Raw genomic sequence first — 24,671 nt, 5'->3', positions numbered from 1 at the left:
TTCATCAAAAAATTAGTTTACTTAGAAAAAAATGTTGCACAGCTGCTCCTATTCTCTTCAGAAGAGTAAACCCAATTCTCTCTTCCGTCATGTCCCCACGATCTTTCTGAAATAGAGGTATACAGATTAAATTGAGAGATTTTGTCCTTTTGCAGGAGATAGTACTCCATAAAAAGAACACTGTCAAGTCTTTAGGCCAAAGTGATTTATGACTTATCATCTTAGGATCATCAGATGCTGTCAGATTAGAGACTGGGGAGAGTTTCTTCTGTGATGTCCATTACAGTTTCTGTTTTCCTGCGAGCCTTTGCTTGGACTTCATTGCTATTAGGAATTCAGGAATCTGTAAACTCACTCATAAAATTAATATTTTTAAATTTTTTTTTTTATTTTTTTTTTAGCTTGAAGGTGTTGCTAGTATTCGAGTATGCCCATGGTCCTGGGCAGCCTGCTGTAGGTGACTCTGCTTGAGTAGGGTGGTTGGATAAGATGTGCTCCAGAGGTCCCTGCCAGCTTCAGCCAGTCTGTGACTCTGTACTTGTAACTCCTCGGTCTCTTTGTTTTGATTCAGATGAAATAACAATAGAAACCTCTATCCTGTTGTATTCTATAAATGGGATCCATTCTACGAAATGAGCTTCACAGGAATGGTGATCACAAATTTTGTACGCATCTAATGTATTTAGTTATTTTCATTAGATAATAGTATGTGCTTTGGTTCAACTAAGTGCTTAAATGCCAAAGGCAGGCACACAAGTAATCCTGAGGAAGTCAAGAGAGGTGCTTTTATAGTGAATACTTAAGCTTAAGTGCTTGACTGAATAAGAGCCTTACTCATGATTTTCATTAAAACAGTATTGTGAAGAGCATGTAGTTTATGCAGCAGAGAGAAGAGGAGCACACATTGCATGCAAGTCTCTACCTTTGACATAGTCTTTGAAATGTTGATGCTTCATGTTGGTGAAGGGTGCAGACTTCTCTCTAAAAACACAATTCACCATTGCTTAGCAATGAAGTAAACTGGATTTTGGGCAAACATCATCTTGCCCAATAAACAAATGCTTATTTGGTCTTTTTGCTGGTAAGAGCGAGTCGTCAAACCTATTTTCTGGGCCAACAGCAGCTGAAGAAAGGCTCTCCTCTCCATTGCCTCGTCCAGCCATGCAAGTATTCAGTCAGTTCAAACAGTTTGTTATTACTTGAGAGTTTCTGTAGCTCATGGCAGCTGTGAACAGCCACAAGGGCATCAGAAGGCAGCTACAAGGCAGTATGGCAAAAGAAAGCCATAGCTATATGGCTCTAAATATATCTCCTTTTTTCTTAGCTCATTTAACCCAGTTATATTGAATTTATCTACATTGTAAGACTAAGATTATTATGCCAAAGAGCTGGATCACTACAGCATGTTGTGGGACACTGTGGTCTTCTCCCCCCTCCTGCAAAAGGGTGGCCAGGACTGCAACTGCTGACCATGGCAGGGTGCACGGGCTCATCTGTTTTCTTTCAGAAACACTTTCTCTGTCTTTACTTGCATCTGAGAAGTTCTACACATCGATAGCATTTAAGTAAATAATCCAATGAGAGCTGGGTTTCGGCACAGTAGGGTCAGTACAGGGCTTCAATACAAGTTAGGGTCAAGCATTTCATTTTGTGGGTGGCAGTGTTGTTTCTGCAGCATGGTACCTCCCGTTGGATTTAGCAAAGCCAAGTATGTTCCTCCCCTCTCAAAATATTTTGGTCTGTCTTCTCCCTAAGACTAAAGCCTTCCTTGTGATTCCAGCCGTGAAAATAGTTCTATGGTGGACATAAAAATAATGCAAACCTTAGTTTAAGTGAGAATCAGGCCCAGAGTGTGTGTATCAAAGACTATTTGAATTACATTCAGCACTGTTTACAGTTTCTAAGGAGCTGTAGAGCCTGTTAAAAATGAAATACTGCTTACGGAAAGGGGCTTATGTTTTCTATTCTGCTGAAAAAAGAAATAAGGAGGAAAACATATTTGTGCCTGTTCAAAGGCTGCCCAAGGACAGCTTTCATTCTTTGTGACCCACTTACATTAAATGCTTTCACAGGAACTCCTCAGATACTTATTAAAAAAAAAAGAAAAACATAGATCAGTGCTTCTAATCTTCACTCTGAGGAGACATCCAGACTTGGAGCCATTGATAGATATGGTGCATCCCTAGCTACCTGTATGAAAATTAAACAAAGCAAGAGATGTGCAGCACTGGAACTGAGAAATTAACTCTATCCATGTAAATATTAAATAGCATGGTTTAAGATCATTTTGGTTTTAAGAGATAGGGCAATCAGTTGTAACTTCAGCCAGCACAAGCTGACCTATTGATCTTGTCCTCTTCCTCCAGTCTTTTTTTTTTTTTTTTTTTTAAATTTTGGCACAATCTTTGTACTTTGGGTCTTTTGTCTGGCATTACCAGACCTCCTCGAGTCCAGGTGAAAGCTTTGACTGGCTTTTGATGCCTGTGCCATAGACACCGCCATGGTGCACTTACAGTGAAAGTGGCACTTACTGGACTCTGACCAGACAGCACCCTGATAAGATTGAAACTTCTTTGTGTGGCAGGTGAACAGCAGTGGTGGGCCTCAGCCTGCCCTACATCTTGAATCCTTGCTAGATTTCCACAGGAGCTAATCCCTCTGCCTGTTTGGCTCAGAATAGATGTTGTTGATAAATGAAACTTGTTGTAGACTTTGTTATATCCTACCTAAAGAACAAATCAGTATGTGCTTTGAGGGAAGATAAACAAAGCTTTTTATGTACTTCTTAATATTATGTCTGAATAATGGTACTTGAGGAACATGCAATTGGAAGGATTTCCTGTGACTTGTGGTATATCCCTTTGCGCTTCCCAGGGCTTCCGGAAGAGAAAGAGAGAGTACACGGAGCTCCAGGGAGCACTGGGCAGCAGTACTGCATGTACGCAGGGACAGAAAAAGCCTTTTGTGGAAACCTAGAGAGTCAAAGGGATAGGTGTGGTAGAATGTGTCCACTCGGAGTCCTTTTGGATATCTTCTTGTCAGTGACTAAAGTAGTAGCAAATATGTTCTTCTTGGTGTTGTTGCTTCCTAATAAGAAGAAAAAAGAGACTAGTAAAGTCTGTTGTAGTTGCTTGTTGTGATTTGAAGAAGCTAAGATATTCGCTATCCACTATACTAATTCCCCTGGTATTGTGCCATGTTAGATCTGCCAAAATAACAAAAAAAAATTGTAAAAAAAATCAGTATTTTCTTGATATGAGCCCTGAATTCTCATTTTTCCCATCATATGAATATTGAGTCATTGATATTTTATCTGTCACACAGAATGGTTGATATATCAGAGAAAACTGATGATTTGCATAAGCATCCCAGAGGCATTTTTGGCTTCCCAGCATGCAGAAGCTTTAGCCTGTTGTCTTTACACAGAGTCTGCTGTAATGCTGCGTGCCAGAGATGATAATTCATTTTGTGAAACGTGATCAGAAGAACCTTTATGGAGGTGTGACAGATGCAGCTGTAGCCATCACTTGAAGCACTTTCCCATAACCTGAAAAATGTATCTCCTCCTGGTTTTCTTTCTTGATGACTGTTTTTAGGCATCGTTGAGTTGCAACTGTTGTACACAATGAAATTCCTGACAGAGCAAGGGGATAAAGAGGTTAAAGTGCCCGCAGCCACAGTTTCAGGACTTAATTGGACACTAGCTACTCAACTATGAGCATTCCCCCAAAGAATGGTGGAGTTCTTGTAGGCTTCAAACAATGGAGATGCGTGGGTTGATGCCATCTGCAGCCTAGGGCTTGTGGAACAAAAAGATGTTTGAAGAAGAGGGAAATTCTCAGAGATATGGTAGAATGGGAATGATCTGAAAGTAATCAATCATTACGGTGACATAAATCACAACACACAACAGCCCACAGCCAGAAGATGTCAAATACCGCCTGCAGCGCATCAGTCTCTCTGGCATCATCACTTTTGTGTGTTGTGCCACTGCTCTTTTGTGGGCCATCAATTTTGTTGGGTGGTGAAACTCAAGAATGCTGCTATTCCTCCTTCATCACTAATGCAAGCTTTATGATTGCGCACCCTAACGTGCACTTAAGGCACATTCATCCTTTGACCCGAACTAACAATCGATTGTGAGCTGGGTGCCAAATCTGCCAGATGTTGCTTGATCTCATAATTACGTTAGTGCTATTGCTCCAGCGCAACAGCATCAAAACAATACCAGCCAATCTGGGGCACAAAGAGAGTCTGCAACTCTCATGTGGTCATCTGGTCCATGCCTGACATTTTTGCCTAAAGCTCTCAGATGTTAAACTTAATTTCTCTTCCTTGATTATAAGCAAAATGATATGTGTGCAATATTAAAAAAACATTTATCAGCTGGAAGACAGTAAAAGGCATGGCATAAACTCATATAAATGTTAATGAAAGGCAGACAAAATTAAGCAATAGTATTGGGTTCCTCAGGCTCTTACACACTTTTACTTAAAAGAGGATCTAGTAGAGGAGGTCAGAGCAGCGTTGGAGGAAAACACAAAAAACATTGTTTTAAAATTTACTCCAATTCTTGCAGTTCAAAACACTGGTCTGGAAGTCCTGTTGAATGGAGCAAGCACAATACTCCTTTAACTTATTCCAATATTGATCATCAGATCAATACAAATCATAAATCCCTTCGTTTCAATAGAAAGGCTCCACCTTTCTGTTGTTGCCTATAGAACGAAACATGAACTACTGGCTGTGTAGCTCCTACCGAGAAACTGTACAAAGTAGTAAAGCAACGACTGTGGCGGTTGTCTAATGGAGTCTATTCCTCTGAGTTAGAGCGATGCCATATGGATGGTCTATAGGGCAGCTGAGCACAAGGCTCCAAATCCCAGTACAAAAATACCTGAATGCAAATGACCCAAGCTATGTTATGCTTCATCTTGTCATATTGAGCTGTAATTTGCTAACCTTGAGCTGAAATATAGCAAGGACATTTTCATCCCATTTTTTTCAGTCCACACCCCCCCCAGATTGCCAAGGGGCACCTACCTTCCAGTCTACGGAGCTCCGGGAGCTGTGCTCGAGTTCTTCAGCACTGGTGGTGTGCATGGGAGCAGAGGTTCAGGGTGCACAGGGCACTGCGTGTCCCACTGTAATTTTCCGCTTTTTAAAAAAAATGCGGGTGAGTTCTCATCAGCAGCAACTGCGAAATTACAGCGTTTTCCTTCCCTCTCAATTGTGAGCTGCAATGCCTATCTCAAACTAGGCACAAGGAAAATTGTAGCACAGGACAGTAACTATCAACTAAAAACAATTTCTAGACAATACAAGTTGGCTTCAGCGTGCCCTACTAATATTCTCCCTCTTACAGTATTTTCATTTCAAAACAGAATACAAAGTCGTACCACATATAAGAGAAATTTTATTTCCTCTACTACTACATTTTTTAAGAATAATGGCCCATGTAGACCACTGGGCAAATATTATATCCTAAAGTTTCAAATAATTGCCATCTTTATGCTTCATATCTGATCTTTAATAAACGTTATTTTACACAGTGTAATTAGACTTCAGGATGTAAAACTCTGAGAGTAATCCTGAACCTTTTAGCAGAGCTGGGTATTTTCAGGGTCCACTGACATCTAGATTCTGATCTAACTAATGGCACAAATCTGAAGCAATTTCCTTGAAATCAGTACAATTACATCAGCACAAACCCCATAAAAGTGGGATGAGAGTCAGACCTTTATTTCTTTTCCAGTCAGCTCTAGACATATAGTATTTTCCATTTAGTCAACTGAAAAGAACTGTAAAGGGATAGAAAGAAATGATAGAACTAAATTTTATTATTTAACATATGGGAAACTTGGTTATTATTTTACCATAAGCATACGCAGGAAAAGGAGCCTGCTGAAGTAAAATGGAAAAAATTCACCTCAGGTGTTGTATCATGAAATCCAAGGAAGTGACATCAAAGATTAAACCTGGTCCATTTATTTTTAAGCTGTTTTGTTTAAGTATCATATTTTATGTCTGGACTTTTTCTCTACTCTGTGAATTTTAATTTTTTTTTTTTTTTTGGTAAGCATAAAACTGAATAAGGATCAAAAAAACCCCCTTATTTTGTCACCTCAGTACCGATATAAGACCCTCATTTTGGGCACTCAAATTCTTTTGACAATTTTGGGTGCTGTGCATGAAAAAGCTGCTAACTGGGGTCAAGGTACACACCAGATGAGGTGCACTGGTGGTTTTAGCCAAGTAGAATGCAGTCATTTGCCCATGGAGAAGCTATGTCTTCCCTGCTGCCAGAGAAGCCTTTTTATTCAAAGGAGAATCTTCTGGACTAGCTGGTCATACTGAAACAAAATTTTGTGTTAGATAAAACTACCTCTTGGTCATTCCTCTTTCTTGAAAGGAGAAGTGGGAGTGCCAGCGTTGTCTGGGCAGTCAGAGTTGCCATTGTGTCTCCTCTTATCCCATGAAGCTGCAACCTGTTGCACTGGCTGAGGAAGAGGCGTGATGGCCAGAGCTGCTGCTTTCTCCAGGCTGCTAGTTATTTCATTTAAGCTGAAGGAGGGTAGATTTAGATATAAGGAGGGTGGTGAGGCAATGGAACAGGTTGCCCAGAGAAGCTGTGGATGCCCCATCCCTGGAAGTGTTCAAGGCCAGGTTGGATGGGGCTTTGGGCAACCTGGTCTAGTGGAGGGTGTCCCTGCCCATGGCAGGGGGTTGGAACTAGATGGGCTTTGAGGTCCCTTCCAACCCAAACTGTTCTATGATTCATTTGATTCATTTCACTAGTTCAGAAGAGTGAGAGAAGACCACTTGGGAAACCCCAGGAAAACTTCCAAACTCTTATGGGAAAAAGAATTAAATGGACCCAAAAGGCCTTGTTTTGCTTAACCAGAGCCAATAGGGAAAACATATCAGGGAGAGGTGAGGTGAGGACAGTGGGAGAGATGGCTCCAGGCTGACCCATTCCTGTGGGCAGCAAGGTGGCCTGGAAGTCCTGGGCACATGGAGGTCTCCTTTGGGGCTCTCCAGCATGGGCCAGCCTTCACCCCAGGGCTTTTACCTGGAATCTTTACCTGGACTTTCCGGAGCCGTGGAAGTTCAGAGGAGTCTGGAAAGCTCAGTACGGATAAGATGTGTATCTATCATGCTAAATTTTGTTCCAAGTCCAAAGCTGAAAACCTTTCTGTGGGAAGAAGTTAACTGAAACTGCTGAAGTTTCTTTTCATGGATTATTTAAGCAGTCCAAGATGTTGTTAATTCTGAGTTTCTTCCATGTTATTCAGGAAAGTATGTCTGATTATGTAAATTAAAAGTTGCTGCTTAAAAATATTTTGCTTGAAAGATTGCAAAGGCAACACAGTAAATGAATTAAGATCAGAGAGTCTTGCTCAAGTGAGAAGATTGCATAAGTAACCACATGTGTTATTGAAAAATACATATTGTTTACAACGTATTCTTGCAAGATCTTTAAATATTTCACTTTGAGGTTTGCTCGATATAAAATATTGCATTTGTTCAAGTCGTTACACAGCCTGGGCTCTAAACTGATTTACAGCTACATGCAGATTAAAGCCACGATGCTGTCCCTCTGCAGTTTTGGATTTAATTTGGTTACTTTCTGTCTTTTTAAGAGAAACAAGAGAGTTTTCAAACCAAAAGGCATTGACTGCTTACCTAATTAAAAATGTATCCATCTGCTGGTTTGGTGGCTGACTTGTTATTCAAAGCATGCAGATCTAAGTAGGTTGATTTATTTATGAAGACCTTATGACACTGAGAGATATGCACTCAAAAACATGTAAAAATAAATGTGGCTGCAGATGGGTAGACGCACACAGATCTTTATGGGGTTCTAAATAACAGATAGGGAGAATTTGGAAAATGTGCTTTACGGGGAAGATCCTTTTATGTTGCTTCCGCGTGTTTAACTTTTAGAGCTCAAATAACAAAGCAGCCAGCTAACATGTTGTGAGATAACTCTAGTCTAAATATCCTATAGTGCCTTTTAAGTTACAATGATTGTTTCTGAAAGCTTTGTCTGAGTGATAGACTCTTAAGGAGATGCTACATTTTAAGCAATGTTTTATTTAGAGAACACTTTCAAGTGAATTTTAATTAAAGGAAAAAAAAATCATTATCACTCACAAACATCATGAGTCGGAATCAGGGTAAATGCTGTCATCTTATATTTAATTTCATTGATGTATTGGTAAATCTCTCCCAAATTAAGTTTCTTAGTAACTATGCTCAGGCTTTGAAAACACTGAGTTCTAACGGATTCGTTCTCAATGCTATAAATATTGTTGCAATCCTCAGATGAAGTTTATTCGTCAGTTTATGGGCTCTAGGAAATTCCCAGTGTAATGAAACCATCATGGTATTTCCACATGGGGTGTGGAGCTGCTGGTGTTAAACCTCACATCATTACTGGTGCAACTCCACTGGCGAGAACTGGCTTCTTAAACTAATACAAATGGGATAATACCCATGTCTTGTATATAACGCTCTCCATGAGGCTGAGTTTGTGGGTGGTCTGCATAGGCCACCTGAGAGGTATGAGGAAAGTGGAGAACGACGTGGCTGGGAACAACTTTGGAGTAGCTTTATGGCCTCTGTTTCTGTTCACAACATGGTTTCTAGTGGGTCCTTCTTGGTTTTTCTTCCATCCATGTGCCTGGCAGCGTGCTTATTCAGGTTTCGTACATGTTCGCATCTGTGTGTGTGTGTTCATAGGTAAAACCAGTCATTCTATCCAAAACAGACAGAAATTATTCCTTTACAGACCACCTGATCATGCAGGTATCCTCTTACATTGAAACTGTCTTGCACCAAATGGTAAAGTTGCTTTTGGCAGAAATACATTTGTTACTGAACTGTGCCTTGACAATCGTGTTCAGCTTCACAGAAAGACATTTCTCTATCCCAAGGTCAGTCTAAACTGGTTCCCAGATTTCAGATTCCCAGTGAATCTCTATTTCCATGTCAAGACAAGCATGTGGGTTTCTCAGTGCCAACAAAATACAGAAACACGGTTTCGATGTGGATTTAGCCAAGGAGGATATTAGACTGAGCTGCCTTTGGTAGGAAGCCATCCTGGCATTTCTTTGGAAAACTCTAGAGATGTTTGAATAATCCTTATACTAACAGATGTCACCACTGGGAATGTTTTACTTTTACAGCTCTTTATTTGATATTTTGGAATGGTGGGGGAAACTCAAACAAATCTACATTGTCTTTTACTTTGATCTCTCTCAAAGATATATTTTGATGAAAGTTTCAGATAGTAATCAAGGGAAGAAAAAACATAAATTTCACTATGCATGTTCCCTTTGTGCAGAAGGGAGTGGACAAAAAAATGACCAGCAATCCTTTCCTTTTGTTTCCAACACACTGCAAATGGCTCTTTTCTGTTTTCCTAGTGCTGTGCAAGCCCTTAAAATGGGGGACAAGGGATCACAACGGGTCAAGGCAAATAGTTAGTCACACTCTTCCTTAGAATTGAACCCATTGTTCGATTAGGGTAAGCAAGTTTTACACTACTAATTTTAGTCTGCGTTAGAAACTGTAGCCAGTGTGGTAATGTGAATAAGAATTAGTACTAGTGATGGGCAGGGGAAAGAGCTGAGGGGAAGGGTGGCATTTTTGTGCCCATAAAAGCTGTCGTGGTTGCACGTTTCTCCCAGAACTTTATATTTTTGCTGTTTACCTCAGGATACTGCAAGAGAAAATGTTGGGGAAAAAACCATTGTTGGAATTATCAGCTGTATACGTGTTAGGAAAGTCTTACAATTGACTGTCTCAGTAAAGCAATACCAATGAGTCATTTCTAATGGAACCCTTGCCGTAAGGTAGAATTCAGAGAGATGTGTTCCTGCTCTTTGCTGCTGTTACAGACCTGCGTACAAGAAAATACACTCAGGGTTTGGGGCTGACTTCCATTAAAGGAATGAGATGGTTACTGCTGAAGGAAAACTCAGGGGGAATGGGACTTGACAAAGAGTGATTGCAACCAAAGAAAAATAATTTGTTGGTGCCGTCAGTGTATGAAATAAGAGGAACTAATCTGTATGCCATAAATTAAAAGAATTCTTAAAATGAGGTTCATGCCCGTGTAGTGCAGGATGCGGGTACAGACCTGCACACATCTTTTGTTCTAATGCTACAGTGATGCTCAGATCCCTGAGAGTGGATTTGAGATCTGGTTGTGCTAGAAGCTAAACAAGAGTATCTCAGTACATGACAAGACCCAGCAGATGGGTGTAAATAAAAAGAGAACAAGGAAATACAGTGGCAGTGTTGCCCAGCACAACAAACTGCGTTATTCTCCGAACTCATCCAAGATCAGTGGCAGTACTGAGGAAAATAATAGCTGCCACTTTTCTGACATAAAAGCAAAGGGTGGATTTTTCCCATTGTCATTCTTGCAGGTTTTAGTTTCTGTGCCTACTATTTAGCTTATATGAAGTTAATCCAGAATTTGCAATATTCTGCCATAAAATCAGTGCAAATACTGAGCTGGAACACATGCATATGCTCACTTTCCTCAGTTAGTGGTTCCCCTAGGATAGGACAAATAATTTATTAGATAATAAACAACCATTCTTTGGTATCTATACCTTCTCTGAAATCAGGACAGAGAAACACAGGCAACGCTTCAGATTCTGAGGGAAGCTCATCATTATTACTTTACGGCTGGCCAACCTATAGACCACACATCCCACGGTGCCTTATAGATGTTATCAAATGAAACTGCACATCTCCATATTCTTTGCAAGAATGGAGCAACAGGCACTGGATGCCTACGGATCTCTCCGACTTGATAGGTATTTAGCATCACTGTTTTAAGGTGGACATTTAAGGTAATCATCTACATCCAACTTCAAAAGTTTTGCTGCAGTGACTGTTTAACATCCCTAAAGAAGTTGTGCAGAATTCAGAGCAGACCCCTTCTCCCAGGTGTAAATTCCCAGTCTTAAACTTTCTCCTGTCCTGTGAATGTATCAGTCATGCCTGCATGCACAGAAAAAAAATGCACAAATGCTTTCTACTTTTTGAAACAAAAGGCGAGGACTTTATAGTTCTAAAATAGTTAATTTAATAGTTAATTCCAAAGAAAGACAGAGAGTCTTCCTCTGCCCTGCTACTAAAAAACCACCGGACATTAAAAAAGTGGGAGGTGTTGGTTTTGTTTCTAAATTTAAACACTAACAGTTTTCTTCTGTATGGTTGCAAATATTTTGTTCATAATAATGGGAGGACTATCTCAGATAGGATGGTTTAATCTGAGTTAATTAGGATTTACACACTATTAGAAGTGCCAGAAATCTTCAGTGCTCTGTAGGGAACCTGTCTCTGGTGCAGTTTGATTGGTACCATCATTGCATAAATAATCTCTGAAAAGATTGCTGTCTCTGAACACACAGAATAAAAATTAATTAGAGCTCTGACACTCTGTTCTTTTGATTATTTTACCAAAAAGACAATTCAGAGACTTTGCACAAAAATAATCTTTATTTATACAGAACATTTAGTGGTGCTATAAAAATAATCCTGTATTTATTTATTTATTAATAATATGTGCAGTAAATTATGGTAGAAAGCCTAAAATTCCAGTATGCAAACAAATCTGGGAAACATTTTTTTTTTCATTTATATTAATTTTAGTTTTATTCCGTTTCACATGAAGGGCCCAATTCTGCCTACCTATTAAAGCTTAGTAGCTAAGCTGCTACTAAAATTGAAGTTTACCTTAGTACAGGCCAGAATCTAGTTCAGAAATCTTAAACTGTGACCCTGTTCTTGAAAGAGGAAAACTACATCTGTCTGACTAAATATTTTTCCCACTGCAGAAAGAAGGGTGTGTGCTCGTAAAGAAATCTGGATGTAGTTTGCAATCCTCTGTGCTTAGACTTTAGCTTTTACCCTTCAAATTCAACTAAGGCCCCTCTGAAATTGCTACAAACAGATTCCCTACAATTTTTGGCAGAGGCTATTTCACTTACATTTGTTTCGTTATTAATGGAGCACGCTCTCTCGCAGCGGCTCCAAGGAGTTCCTAGGAGGAGCCTGCCTGTGCAGCCTCCACTCTGGCTGGCGGCCCTCGCCGCTGCCAGCAGCAATCCTCCCGCGAACTGCCGCTTGCCAGGCCAGCGCGCGCCAGTCCTACATCTTCATCCCAGTAACTTTTATTTTCTGGAAGCTGACGCTACTCCCAAATGATCGTGAATGAGTAAGAAGCACAGCTGCTAAGGACTGGCAGTACAAAGCCAGCGATATTCGAAAGCAGTTTGTAATAATTAAGGTGTCTGCTAACCTCCGCAGCTTTAAATAACCCTTCAATGAAACACAGGCAGGCGCATTCCTCTCTGGGTTGCCAAGCATCTGCGCTAGCACTGCAAACAACCTGCAGCCTTACACAGTTATTTGCACTGGTTTATTGGTCACACTTTCACATGAAAAAACCTGCAGGCTGCTGCTTGCCCCCTGGTCTTAATGAGGGTGAGAGCTGCAGCGAGCTAAGCTGACACCTGTGTTGCAGAGGTGGGCACTTGCGTTTATCACGTTTGATCTGCTTATTAGGTGAAAAGCAGTAATACCTGGTTAGACGTCCTGGTGCATTTATTTCCCTTCCCTTTGCTCCATCTGTACTGCTTTTCAGATTTTACCTTCTGCCAGTGCCCTTTAATGTTTGTTTATTTTAGGAAGCATAAACTGCATCATAAACACTCCTGGCTTCATAAATAGTTTTGGTGATAGGATTTCCTTTCAGGGACTTGATAATGGCACATTATAAATTTTAGACTAACTATGAGATTTGAGTTGTGTTGTCAGCAGCAATGCAATAAAAGGTACTTCTTCAATTGTCATTAAAATCCTGTTACATTTCACTTACGATTATTTAGTTTTCCTTAGCGCCAGTGATTAGAAAAGGCAAAAAAATCTATGCAACTGTCTGTATATTGTCAAGTCGCTGCATGTGCCTAGTCTGAATAAAGACACTGTCACAGGTCCTGTAATCAGCATCAAGGCAGTAATAAATAGGAAACTCTTGTGATGATGATCACGATTAAGAAAAGGAAGTGTAAATAATCTGCAGTGCCTAAAGCTCACTTTTTTGCAGAGTGGATTTGCAAATGAGCTATAAACCTGATCCTTTTCTTATTGAGGTCAGCAGCAAAACTCCTGCTAATCCCAGCTGAAACAAAATCATTCTGCCAGCTAGATGTTTACAGAAATGCATATTACCTTCACGTAGATGTTCTCCCACTATGGCTTTTTGTATTACAGACTGCAACTTCATCTAACATAAACATGACCTGAGGAATGAAATCTTACTCATATCAAATAAAAAGCTGTTATTCTCAAATAGCTAACAACAAATTTTGTCAAGTAATTTATCGGCAAATGTTTAATACTCACAGGTCCATTAAGAATCAGTAAATCCAGGGAGGGAAAGGCTGGGCACATCTGAGCACTTGTACTGGGAAGGAGCCGGCAGTTACTCTGTGGTGCCCAGCCTGACAAAGGTGCACCTTTGGGGCATTACTCCCTTTGACAGTGAGACTCTCTGTGTGTGTTAAACTTCCTGGGGTTATTTTACACTCCTTTGCAAATAGCCAAGTAGCGTGGAAGTTGTGTGGGAGTGGAGTAAGTGGGATTGCATTTTTGTGGGAAAAGGCTTTTCAGAGGAGCTGGGTGAATTTTTTCCTGCAGGGTGTGGAATTGCATACTAAAGGAAGAGCTTGTGCTTCCTCCTCCCCTCCTGCTTTCTTCTTTTTCCTCTTTTTTTTTTTTTCCCCCCATCTAAATGTAGTGCTGGGCCTCAGGAGGCCCATGAACACACAGAGCTTCCTACTGAGGTTGTCACTTGACTGACAGCAAAAAGCTTCTGGGGAGATGGACGAGCGCGAGTAGGTGGACAGAGAAAAATGGAGAATGAAAAGATAAAGTAAAAATAGAACAGAATGTTCATCCAAAATCACAGCCCTTTCAGGGAATGTAATGTAATTAACTTATGAATGTTGTGTTTGTGATTGGGAGAAATGTAAAACAACTATATGTATATAAACATATGTGTGTGAGAGAGACCATATATGGATTCATATCCATTCAGAATGCTCTATTACAAATTATATTAACTACAGAAATACATCCAAAACAAACCACATGTGTCAATGCCCAACTATTTGAATACTAATATGTTCCCTTAGTGCTTTAAAATAAGAGGAAAACAAATTGTGAATGAGTAGGAAATACAACAATCCTTCAGTCCTTACATTTCAAGATGATTTACAGTTTCTCAAAAACTCTGTTTGGATGTACATGTGCCTGTTTGTCTATACCATTCGAGTCCCATAAACAGGTCTCTAAATAATTCAGCTGGGGTTGACCTCCATGAAGCAGACAGGATCAAACATTTAACACATTTTCATAATAATTACAGTGTGCGCTGCAAGTGAGTATAGTTTCACTGAGGAGCTGAGACAAATACAAGATCTGAGACAACTGTAAGAGACGCTGGCTGTGCTTTTTCGAGCTGCATTAAATTGACCGTTTAAATGGTGTAAACTTGATTATGGTGCAAACATGATTAGCTCCCATCAAAGCTGAATCACTCCTGATAGTGAGTTACAATAATATAAGCCGGCAGGTTGGCAGCAGCGCAGGCTGCTCAGTTAATAGGCAGTTAAGAAAAATGTAACAGATCCAAAGGCTGTAACAAAATTTTAAGGAATAAATTTTGATGTCAGGTACTTTGTTGTAAGGTGAAGTTACTTGCTAAAGCTGAGAACAGAATTTAGTCCAAGTATTGATGACATCTGTTAAAACCAAGCTGGGCTTTTACGATCCGTTGAAATGACACAAAGTAAGGAAATTGTGATTATTTTGGCAAGGCTTCTTAAAAAAAAAAAACTTTTATTGGAGCCAAAATGTAGTGGATTTGGTAGAATTGCGAACATTTTAGTTTATGACATTTGCAAGGCTTTTTACATCGTCTGTGTTTATTTTACATGAATTTTTTTTAACAAATTAACTTGCATTAATATAATAGAAATATTTTTAAGGTTTCAAAGTATTTAATATTTTGACAACTGACTTTTCTGGCATTGCAACAAAAATTACTTCAGTTAAAAAAAAAAAATGTTTTGATGCTCCTCTATTCCCATAAAGTTTATCCTGACTTGTAGTAGATCTGTCAGATGCATCAAAGATGTGAAAAAAAAGAAAACTCAGATTGCTTTAACTGAGGACTGCCTTTATTTTTGTGTGAATAATAAAAAAGGAACTAATCCTTTTCTTCCTCCTCATTAGGCCAAGAATTCTTGTAGATAATTAAAGTCAGGAAGTAGAAGTTTTAACACTTGCATTGACTGTGCTGTACTGTTTTCTAACTCCCATTATCCAAGCAGCCGCTTAAAAGATTTATTTTCTACGGAAAGAGAAAAATACAGCAGCTATCTTTGCAGAGTTATCTTTAAGGTTCTGCTAGCGGGTGCTCCAAAATAAATGTTCAAGGCAAAGGAAAACAATCTGAGCCTCAGACTATCGAAACCTCATGGTAAATACTATGTTAATAAACCTTTTAAAAGCTGTTTTAAAAACCAAAATGTGCATCCTACCTAGATCTTGGCCGGAAATTAGAACAGGTGAAAGATACTCTATATTTTGAGGCAAAAACTAGTAGTAAGAGTTTTTATAGGTATTATGCTTTACAGATATTTGAATTTGGGGAAAAGTAGAGTGATTTAAAGAGAAATCAGCTGGTTATCAACAGGCACATTTCCTGCTGCACAAAATTGTTAGTCAAACTTTAAGATCTATTAAAAATATTCTTCTGACTAATCCAGCTTCCACAGGGGTTCTGTGCTTAAACTAAAGTTAATGTGACAATAATTCGTTTTACCCCAGACAGAAGAAAAATCTTTAGTGAGTCTGGGTGCGATTCCCTGAACCCGGGGTGCTGGAATGAACCTGGGGAGGATCCGCGTTACCGGGGGAGGCGATGCTGGGGAACACGGGGCGATCCTGGGGGGGGACACGGGCACACGCACCGCTCCCGGCTTTACGCCAGCGGGGTTTTGTGCTCAGCCGGGGGCACGGCAGAGGCGGAGGGAGCTGCACCCGCAGGTGAAGGCGTTTATTACCGCCCTGCTCAGCTGGGGGAAACTGAGGCAGGGCCACCGCCAAGTACCTCAGGTGAAAACCAAGGGTGGGCTCAGTGTCCGGGAGCAGAAGGCGCTTGGCGAACTGGTGCTTGTGAAGCAACAGCAGGGCGGGCAGTTTAGCCCCGTTACCGATAACGGTAGCGCCAACGGGGGCCGCAAGCCGCGGTCAGGTTCCGCAGCCTGTCCCACCGGAGCCCCGTCACCCCCCGGTCCCCTCTGCTGCTTTGGGAGCCGGCGCCGGGCACCTCGGTAACCGGGGACTGCTTGAAGGACGCTGTTTACCACGCTGACGCTGCCTGGCACACCGAGGACTTAGCGGACTTTTAAAACCATGGATTTATTGTAATTACGCATTTAGGGAGTTGGTTTTGTTTTGGGTTTTTTTTTTTTAAAGTCTCATGGTCAAAGCGTTTGAAGCAAAGCAGAGGCGTAGCTACATACTTCTTGTTAAAAGGAATATCCTCTGCATTGCTTTAAAGCCACCAGCCGATACAGGTGGTACTTGGCACACAGCTGCTTTGAATCGGGGGGATCTTTACACGCATATATTCCATATGGAGTGTGCAGTGGGGGTGTATGCATGAGCGTGTGCGTCCTCCTGGGTCTCAGCAGTGTCAATGACAGCGTGCGGAGGGACTCGCTCCGACCCCTGGCTTTCTCCTAAGCCCCCCCGCGGCTGCTGCTCTTGTGCATAAAACCATTAACGATTTGCACGTCCGCGGTAAACGAGGGGGGGGCTCGTCCTCCGCCGCTGTGGCCGGGGAAGCTCCGCCGGGAGTTGCCGCGGGTCTGCCGGAGCTGCCCGCTTCTCCCCTGGCGTTGCTGGAAAACCCGCTTCCTGGCGGTGACCGCCGCCCGCCGAGCCCAGCGCCCCCCTACCCCCCCCGGGGCACCGGGCACCGAGCGGCGCGCGGGTCGCGCCGCCCCCGCCAGGTGGCGCTGTTGTTCAACGGTCGCGGGGCACCGGGGCGGGGCGGCGGGAGGCTCCCGGGACACGGGGCTGCTCCGGGCTCGGCGCAGGGAAGGTCGGTCTGCGCGGAGCGCCTGCGGCTCCCCCCGCTGCCCCGCAGCACCGGGGGAGAGCGTGAGGGCTGCTCCTAACTGGTTGTTTTTTTTCTCCCCCCCCCCCCCCCCTTTCTGTCATTTTTTTGTGTTCGGACATTGTTAACGTTAAGAACCCTCGCGGAGCGCCCTCCTCCCGGCGGGACCGTGGCCGCTCGCTGCGCTCTCCCCGTTCAGGGCAGCGCAGCCCCCGGCCACCCGCGGGGCACAGCGCCCGTCCCCGCTCCCTGCTCCGCGCCGCCGAGCGGCCGGGGCGGAGCCGGGCGGCGCGGGGCGGGCGGCGATTGGCGGCGCGTTCTGACGGGCAGGCGGCGCCCCGCCCCCTTGGCAATGTCTATCGCCCGCCGCGCGCCCCATGTAGGCAGTTATTCCACTGGGATAGAGCGGCCGGAGCGGCGGCGGCATGGCCGGGGTCCCGTTCTGCGCCCTCCTCCCGCTCCTCGTCGGCGTCTGCGGGGCCGTCACCGGCTCTCGGGTCTATCCCGCCAACGAAGGTGAGGCGCCGCGCGCGTCCCGCGGCCGGGCTCCGCGTTCCCTCAGCGGGGCGCCGGGGGGAAAGTTCGGTGTTCCCCGGGCGGGCGGCAGCCCCCTCACCGCTTCCCCCCTCGCTGCCGGGACCGCGCCGCCCCGGCCGGTGGCTGGGCGTCCGGCGGCCGCTGATCCGCCCGTGCGGCGATCTGGGGGGCCGCCCCGGTGCGGCGACGGCACAGGTGTCGCCGGGCGGAGCGGCCCCCGCCTTCCCCGCGCGTCCCACCGCGCCGCCGCCGGTGCCCTCAGCCGGCCCGGTCCGGCCCGCGGGGGGTGCAGCGCTCCCGCGAGCGGCGGCGCCGCACCGGGGCAGCGCCGAGCCGGGAGGGCGGCTCATTAAACCGGTTCTCCCGGGAGCTCCCGACGGCTCCGCGCCGTTCCCCGGGGCCGCGCCGCAGCCTGTCCTGCGGGACGGTTCGGCGGCGGCTCCGCGGGGGGAAGCCCAAGGCCGTCCCGCGGGGCGGCCGGGCGGGCGAGGGGCGCCAGCCCCGTCGGGGAGCCCCCGCGAGGTGTCTGGGAGCCCGGCCCCGCTCCCGGCCGGGCTCGGGCGAGTCCCGAGGTCCCAACAAGTACCGATTTCCCACTCCCGGCTAACGTGGAGTTGCGCCGGTACCAGGCGGCGTTAAAAGCGGCGTGCCCAGCGCTGCGGGAGCGCACCGTTCCCGGCCAGCCGGCACGGTATCGCTTTTCCCTTTGAAGTGGGCGCACTCTGGTGTGTCCTTTGCCAGATGTGCCACGGGAATTCGCTGTTCGCTCCGCGCCCTGCGAGCGGCTGTAACGCGCGGAGGAATGAACGAGCGATCCCTCAGATCTAACCCAGAGCGAGGTCCGATCTGTTTAAGGTATTGGCGCAGTCGGAAATAACATTTCTTTTCAAGTTGAAGGTGGATGCGATCGTGCTCCACACATATGGAAACGCTCAGGTAAACGATTTAATACTGCCTTTTGGCAGCTGGAATTTAATCTATTTTATTTGTACCTTTCTGCAGTTACCTTGCTGGATTCCAGATCAGTTCAGGGAGAACTGGGGTGGATAGCAAGTCCCCTGGAAGGAGGGGTAAGTTTTAAACCACTATCTGATCAAAAGGGTAAAGGGGGTGATTAGTAACTTTCAGAGAGTCCTAATGGCTCGATTATTGTTGATTGTGGTGAGGAGGTCAGATTTCTTCCCTGGCTTACCAAGTGAATTACTCTTTGTTGGAGAAACTCTATACCCCCTTTGGATAGTTCTGTCATGGAAGAAGTAGAAACCAAAAGGGCAGAAAAGAGGTTTCAGAATTAGGAGATTGGTTGAGGCATGGGCTTAGATGCCTATTTAAAACTGAAATACCAACAAGAAATGTGATCTGGTGACTGAACTGGCATTCTTGACTGTAATTATTATATCTGTGGGCTGTCTTGGCTGGGGGATGTTCAGGGCAATTGCTGTTCTATTTATGGATGAAGGAGTAGGGATCAATATACAAGATAGACCTTTTGGAGTGACTGGAGAGTTGTCCTATTTCAGGGTGTAAACATCATATGTTTTGGTGTCTGAACAGATAAACTGAAGCACCCAGTGCTTCACAGTGATTCCTCGGAGTTTCTTTTTATGTACTTTTCAAAGAGACAATTGTAAGAGAAGATTGCTTGAATTCACTGCCTGATGGTGATGCGATGACATTAAGAGATTCACACATTCATTGCTGGGGCTTAGAGCCCCTTTGCTTAGTGCGCTGCAGGCAAGGAATCTTTACTAATTTAACTTTATATTAGTGGATGAGCACCTTGCTGCTCCCTCATCTGCACCCCATCCTGCAGGGTGCCCAGGGCCTGTGTGGGAAACTCCTGGGAACGCTGGACTTCGGAGATGGTGGGACCTGGTGAAGACTGTACTTTGAGATCTCTTGGTGTTGTTTTTTTTGCTTGTTTTGTTTTGCTTTTTAAATAAGCAATTGGACAGGCTTTTTCTTTCTTAAAGTGAACAATTTAAGAAAAATGCTAGCAATGCACGCTAAACATATAAGGATTTGATGGGGTTTTACATATATAATATTAAATGAGTAAAGCAGCATAGTAAGCTTAAGAAGAAGTAACTAAGTCAAACTAATTGAAAAATAAAAATGCTGAAAGATCAGGACCTGTGCACAACGAAGCACTGGATTCTTCAGGAAACCTACAAATTTACTTTTTTGTGTGCATTCCTGCTCGTAATTAGAAGAAGCAGAGCTAAGGAAACAGCAGCGAGTGGAAGGAATCTGGGGTTGCATTGGTTGGTGATGCATTATGCATAAGCCCTGAATAACCATAACATGGGAGAATGGGGGATTGTTTTGCTCCCCCATTGTTGTTCTGGGTGAACTTGACTACAGTCCTGGCTTGTGCTCTGCCTGAGCACACTGTGCTGTCCCCAAAACTCGGTTTTTCAAAGAGTGGGGAAGTGATTGGCAGGCCTCTGGCAGTGCCGGCCGTGCACATTCACTGCTGATTGCAGGCAATTGCCCTCATCTTTTGACAGTGTGGAAAGGTACAGCTCTATCTGGGTGAGAGTTGGGCTTCCTTGTTAATCCTATACCCTGGAAAGGTCAGTTAATGAGAAGGGGTCTTTCATACCACTCTCCAAGGGATATCTACGCTGTATATTAAAATAGGACCTAAAATACCAGTTTTAATAAGTCGGTAGTAGAATTGATGATCAGAGGGCAGCTGCATATTATTAGTGGCTGTTGGATTCCCCCTTTTCCCTCTTGTTTTCTCTGAAAGTGCCATGCAAGCTTGAGAAGGAAATGTGTGCTCTTATTGTGGACGTGACTTGTTTCACTAAACCTACATACGTGTGTTCTATTTTTAAGCCGGTAGTGAAAAATTTAAGACTACATGGGCTGTCTCTGAGATACACTGCTTGGAAAGCATTTATTTTAACTTCATATGCTGCAGATTTATTTCAAGCAGCAGACATGAACTCCTTTTTTATTTTCCCAGGAAGATTCTGTCCTTCATTGCTCGTTTTTAACTGTGTACACCTTATTGTGTATTAAAAAAGATATTTTTCTAGGTCTATATCATGCAGTTCCGGAGGTGTGAGAGTTGTGTGAATAAGAAGGGTTGGAGATAAACATAGTCATTTAGCAGTAACTAGCAGTAATCAAATATATAGTAGCCCTGGAGAAATTAATGAATTGCATTATAAATGTAATTAATGATTTACTCTTGCATTTCACAGTTGAAAAGCAGGTTTTGCACCCAGAATGTTTTACTCTGCATCATTAAACCGTGGGAAGAGTTGAATTACAAAAGTTAATTTCAGCTTGAAAGCAAAAAGTTACAGCTTTGACCACATCCTTAGAGTTACAAATAATTTATAGTGGCTGGAAATTTGGGGCTGTAGTTATTTTCAGCTCTGGCATTAAGACACACTTAGGTTTGTTTTGTGTATGTGTGTTTATGAAATAAGAAACCCAGGTCTATATATTTGTGTTTTTGTCAGGAGACAGGGGCATGTTGAGAACCTGCCCCGAAATTTGCTGAATTTAGTTGCAGTCTGTTGACCTCGGCAGTCTCTTTATTGAATCCTCTAGCAGCATCCTCCATTGTATAAATGTACTAAAGGAAATCCCATCAACAAGTATTATTTCCCTCTGCTTCTTCCTTTCTGTTGTACCACACGCAATATAGGTAGCGTAGACAGTCTGAAGATAAGTAGAATGGAAAGTGATGGATCATAAAGATAATATTGTAACAGTAAACTAGCTCTGTGGCAACTGTAAATTAACTCTGTCTTCTTACTAACACCATGTTGCGCTTTACATTGATAGACGACTTTTTAAGATTTATTTTTTCCTTTTCTGTGAAAAGGAGTGACATGCTGAGTATTGATTCCCCCCCCCCCCTCATTTTAATTTGCAGTTATCTCTAGGCAGCAAATAAAATATTATTCTTTCTGCTCCTAGTGACTCATGGTGCTAACTACTGTCATTCTATAAACGGATTCAGCTAAGCTGGAATCTTTTTAAGTAAAAATCACTTGCATAAGAGCAATCCTTGTGAGAAGAATGCAGGATGTTAGACAAGAAGCCCTTTAACATTAAGAAGGCTTCTCTTTATCAAAGTCACGGCTTCAGTAGTTCTGAAAAGCACTTCTGGGAAGTCTCTTTAAAGTTACTACTATTTTCCAAGGACAATTTTATATGCTTCATTGTATCGCCTGCAAACCCAGACAGTATATCATTATCTAATGTATTATTTTTTTACGAAGGATTTTTCTGGTACTGAACACTATGGGGTTTTTGCTGGCAAGAAACCTCTCCTTAATGCCCCAACTTCCCCCTTTCTCCTTACCAGGAGAGAACTGGGACAAACTTTCTTCTCTCTATGATAATACTTAAAACAATTTTTTTTGAGAGTGTTGGTTATGTGTGCTTTCCTTTTGTAAGTTCATCCTGCTGAACTACTGAATTAGGGCCAGATCTCTTCTTTCCATACTTTCCTTGGATTGCATGTATTGTTGTTGTTTCATAATTACGTTGCCTGTTAGTTTGGCACTTCTGAAGATGCCTGAACTCAATTTAGGGGGTGTAAGAGTTTTGAAGCATACTGCTACCCTGATCTTTCAGCATTTACCCTCTCTGCTGACCTTTTTGGGTTTTTGAGAACACGAATGTAGCTATTTCTTGAGATTTCCTCTAGAACAAGATGTGTAATATTTCTTCTTTTGCCACCTTCCCACTAATAAGAAACTTTGTTTGGATAGCAAAGTTACAGCAGTGTTGCTGGTAGACTGATGATGATGTCTTCTTACCTGTCCTTCCATCTCTGTAAGTGCCACCCAAGTCAAGGACTCAGTTCTCTGTAGACTGCTATTTCTGCCCAGCTCCAAAGTAAAGACTATTTGCTGAGTGTGTCTGGGATATTGCTAGCCCAAGAAAGTAGTTGGTAGCTTAGAGGAATAATAGGGGGTGGCTTAAGAGTTTAAAATATGTGGTAGCGATGCCAGAAATGCAGGTGTTACTCTCTGCCCCGTGCTTTTTGCACAACTAAGTCGTGCAATCTCGCTGTTTGATATTCTCCATGTACGAGGTGGAGTCTGTGCATTACCTGCCTTGTCTGCCACGGGGCACCACCATAGTGTCAGTGCTATAGTACGAGTCTGTAAAGTGCTGTGTGTATCCCTGATCTAGGCAGGGTCCTGTGGGCTGAACTGCAGTGCGAATAAACATAATGAGTCGGTAGAGCATTCTTGGATTGGTTCAGAGGGCCTGTAAAACACAGGCTTGCTCCTCGAGGTGTTACTTGATTTGGAGCTTGTTTCTCCTGAACAGATTCTTCTTGTAATGTCAAGTAGTTGAGGTCCTGGCTGTGGTTTGGTCTGCTGGTGTTGGTTGGGGTTTTTTGTTTGTTTTCCTGTAATGAGAAAAATACAGTCTCCGTGTTAGTTGTGGAAGTGCAGATTACATTTGCTATGAAGATCTGTTGTTTCTTTTAATGCTGATGTATTTTTCTTCCCCTTTCTGTCTTTGCAGTGGGAGGAAGTAAGCATTATGGATGAGAAGAACACTCCGATCCGCACCTATCAAGTCTGCAATGTGATGGAGCCCAGCCAGAATAATTGGTTACGAACTGATTGGATTCCCCGTGAAGGGGCTCAAAGGGTATATATTGAAATCAAGTTCACGCTAAGAGACTGCAACAGCCTGCCGGGTGTCATGGGAACTTGCAAAGAGACTTTCAACCTTTATTACTATGAATCAAACAATGATAAGGAGCGTTTTATTCGAGAAAGCCAGTTTGCCAAGATTGACACCATTGCTGCTGATGAGAGCTTCACCCAGGTGGACATTGGTGACAGGATCATGAAGCTGAACACAGAGATACGGGATGTGGGACCACTCAGCAAGAAAGGGTTTTACTTGGCTTTTCAGGACGTCGGTGCTTGCATTGCTTTGGTGTCTGTTCGTGTCTTCTATAAGAAGTGCCCGTTGACAGTTCGAAACCTGGCACAGTTTCCAGACACCATTACCGGGGCTGATACATCCTCTCTGGTGGAGGTTCGCGGCTCCTGCGTCAACAACTCAGAAGAGAAGGATGTGCCAAAAATGTACTGTGGGGCAGATGGCGAATGGCTGGTGCCCATTGGCAACTGTTTGTGCAATGCTGGCTACGAAGAACGCAATGGTGAATGCCAAGGTAGGATGAGCCATATTGTACTCTTCATTAGGGCTTAGTTGAATGCATAATTGAATCGGAGATGAGAGCACATGGAATAAAGCCAGTAATTAGCAGCCCCTGTGGGATGTGGTGGGACAGAGGGGTTTAATGAAAAAGTCCAATAGCTCCAGGTGGCAAGGCTGAGAATTATGTAATGCAAAACAAATGATACTGCTGTAATAGGCAGAAGGCGAAACACATTTTCTAGCAGGCGCGTAAATTTGAATTGGCTCACAATAGTCACCAAAATGTGAATGGCTGCAAAACAGTGCAGTTGAGCTACCATTATTTAAAGAGACAAATCTTTAAGGTTTTATCTCAAGTGAATTTTGTTAAGCACAGGAAATTCTGATAAAGTCCCCTTTGGATAATGCAGTGGGGTAAGAACCGGTTGGGGAGGGGGGAGCAGGAGTTTTAGCTGGATTACTTTCCCACTTTGGGAAGGGGAAGTCTTTGGTGTTTTACTTGTTGCAAATTTTTAGCACTAAATAACCCTTTGATATTTGACACTGCTGCCTTTGTTAAATATTTTCATTTCTCAGAGGGTCTCTATTGTCAGTTGAATAATAGAGGTGCTAGGATACTCTTAGAAATGCTAAAAGTCTCCACCCCACCCTCCCACACACACCATCCTGTGTGCTGTGGAATTAGGGATTAAAGTTTGTATAAAAGACAGATTATCCTGTAAAGAGAAAACCTCAAAACCTATGTTCTCTTTAC

General features: G+C 43.2%; 1 protein-coding gene across 2 annotated transcripts in view; it reads left to right on the top strand.

Annotated features, from left to right (window-relative positions):
- Positions 1-17,600: 17,600 nt before the first annotated feature.
- The window catches only part of EPHA4 (EPH receptor A4), a 106,087-nt gene continuing 99,016 nt past the window's right edge, over positions 17,601-24,671 (top strand). The window contains exons 1-3 of one of the 2 annotated variants that reach the window (XM_054835842.1): positions 17,601-17,734; positions 18,758-18,825; positions 23,267-23,930. In XM_054835842.1, the coding sequence (XP_054691817.1) occupies positions 17,644-17,734; positions 18,758-18,825; positions 23,267-23,930 (823 nt within the window). In that variant the 5' untranslated portion in view covers positions 17,601-17,643. Of the gene's footprint in view, positions 17,735-18,560; positions 18,611-18,757; positions 18,826-23,266; positions 23,931-24,671 lie in introns of those variants that run through there. The other variant, XM_054835843.1, reaches the window with a different exon arrangement.

The sequence above is a fragment of the Grus americana genome, chromosome 9 (genome assembly GCF_028858705.1).
Source record: "Grus americana isolate bGruAme1 chromosome 9, bGruAme1.mat, whole genome shotgun sequence".
NCBI classification, from domain to species: Eukaryota; Metazoa; Chordata; class Aves; order Gruiformes; family Gruidae; genus Grus; species Grus americana.
Note: the sequence above shows the minus strand (reverse complement) of the source record. Positions and strands in the feature narration are given on the sequence as shown.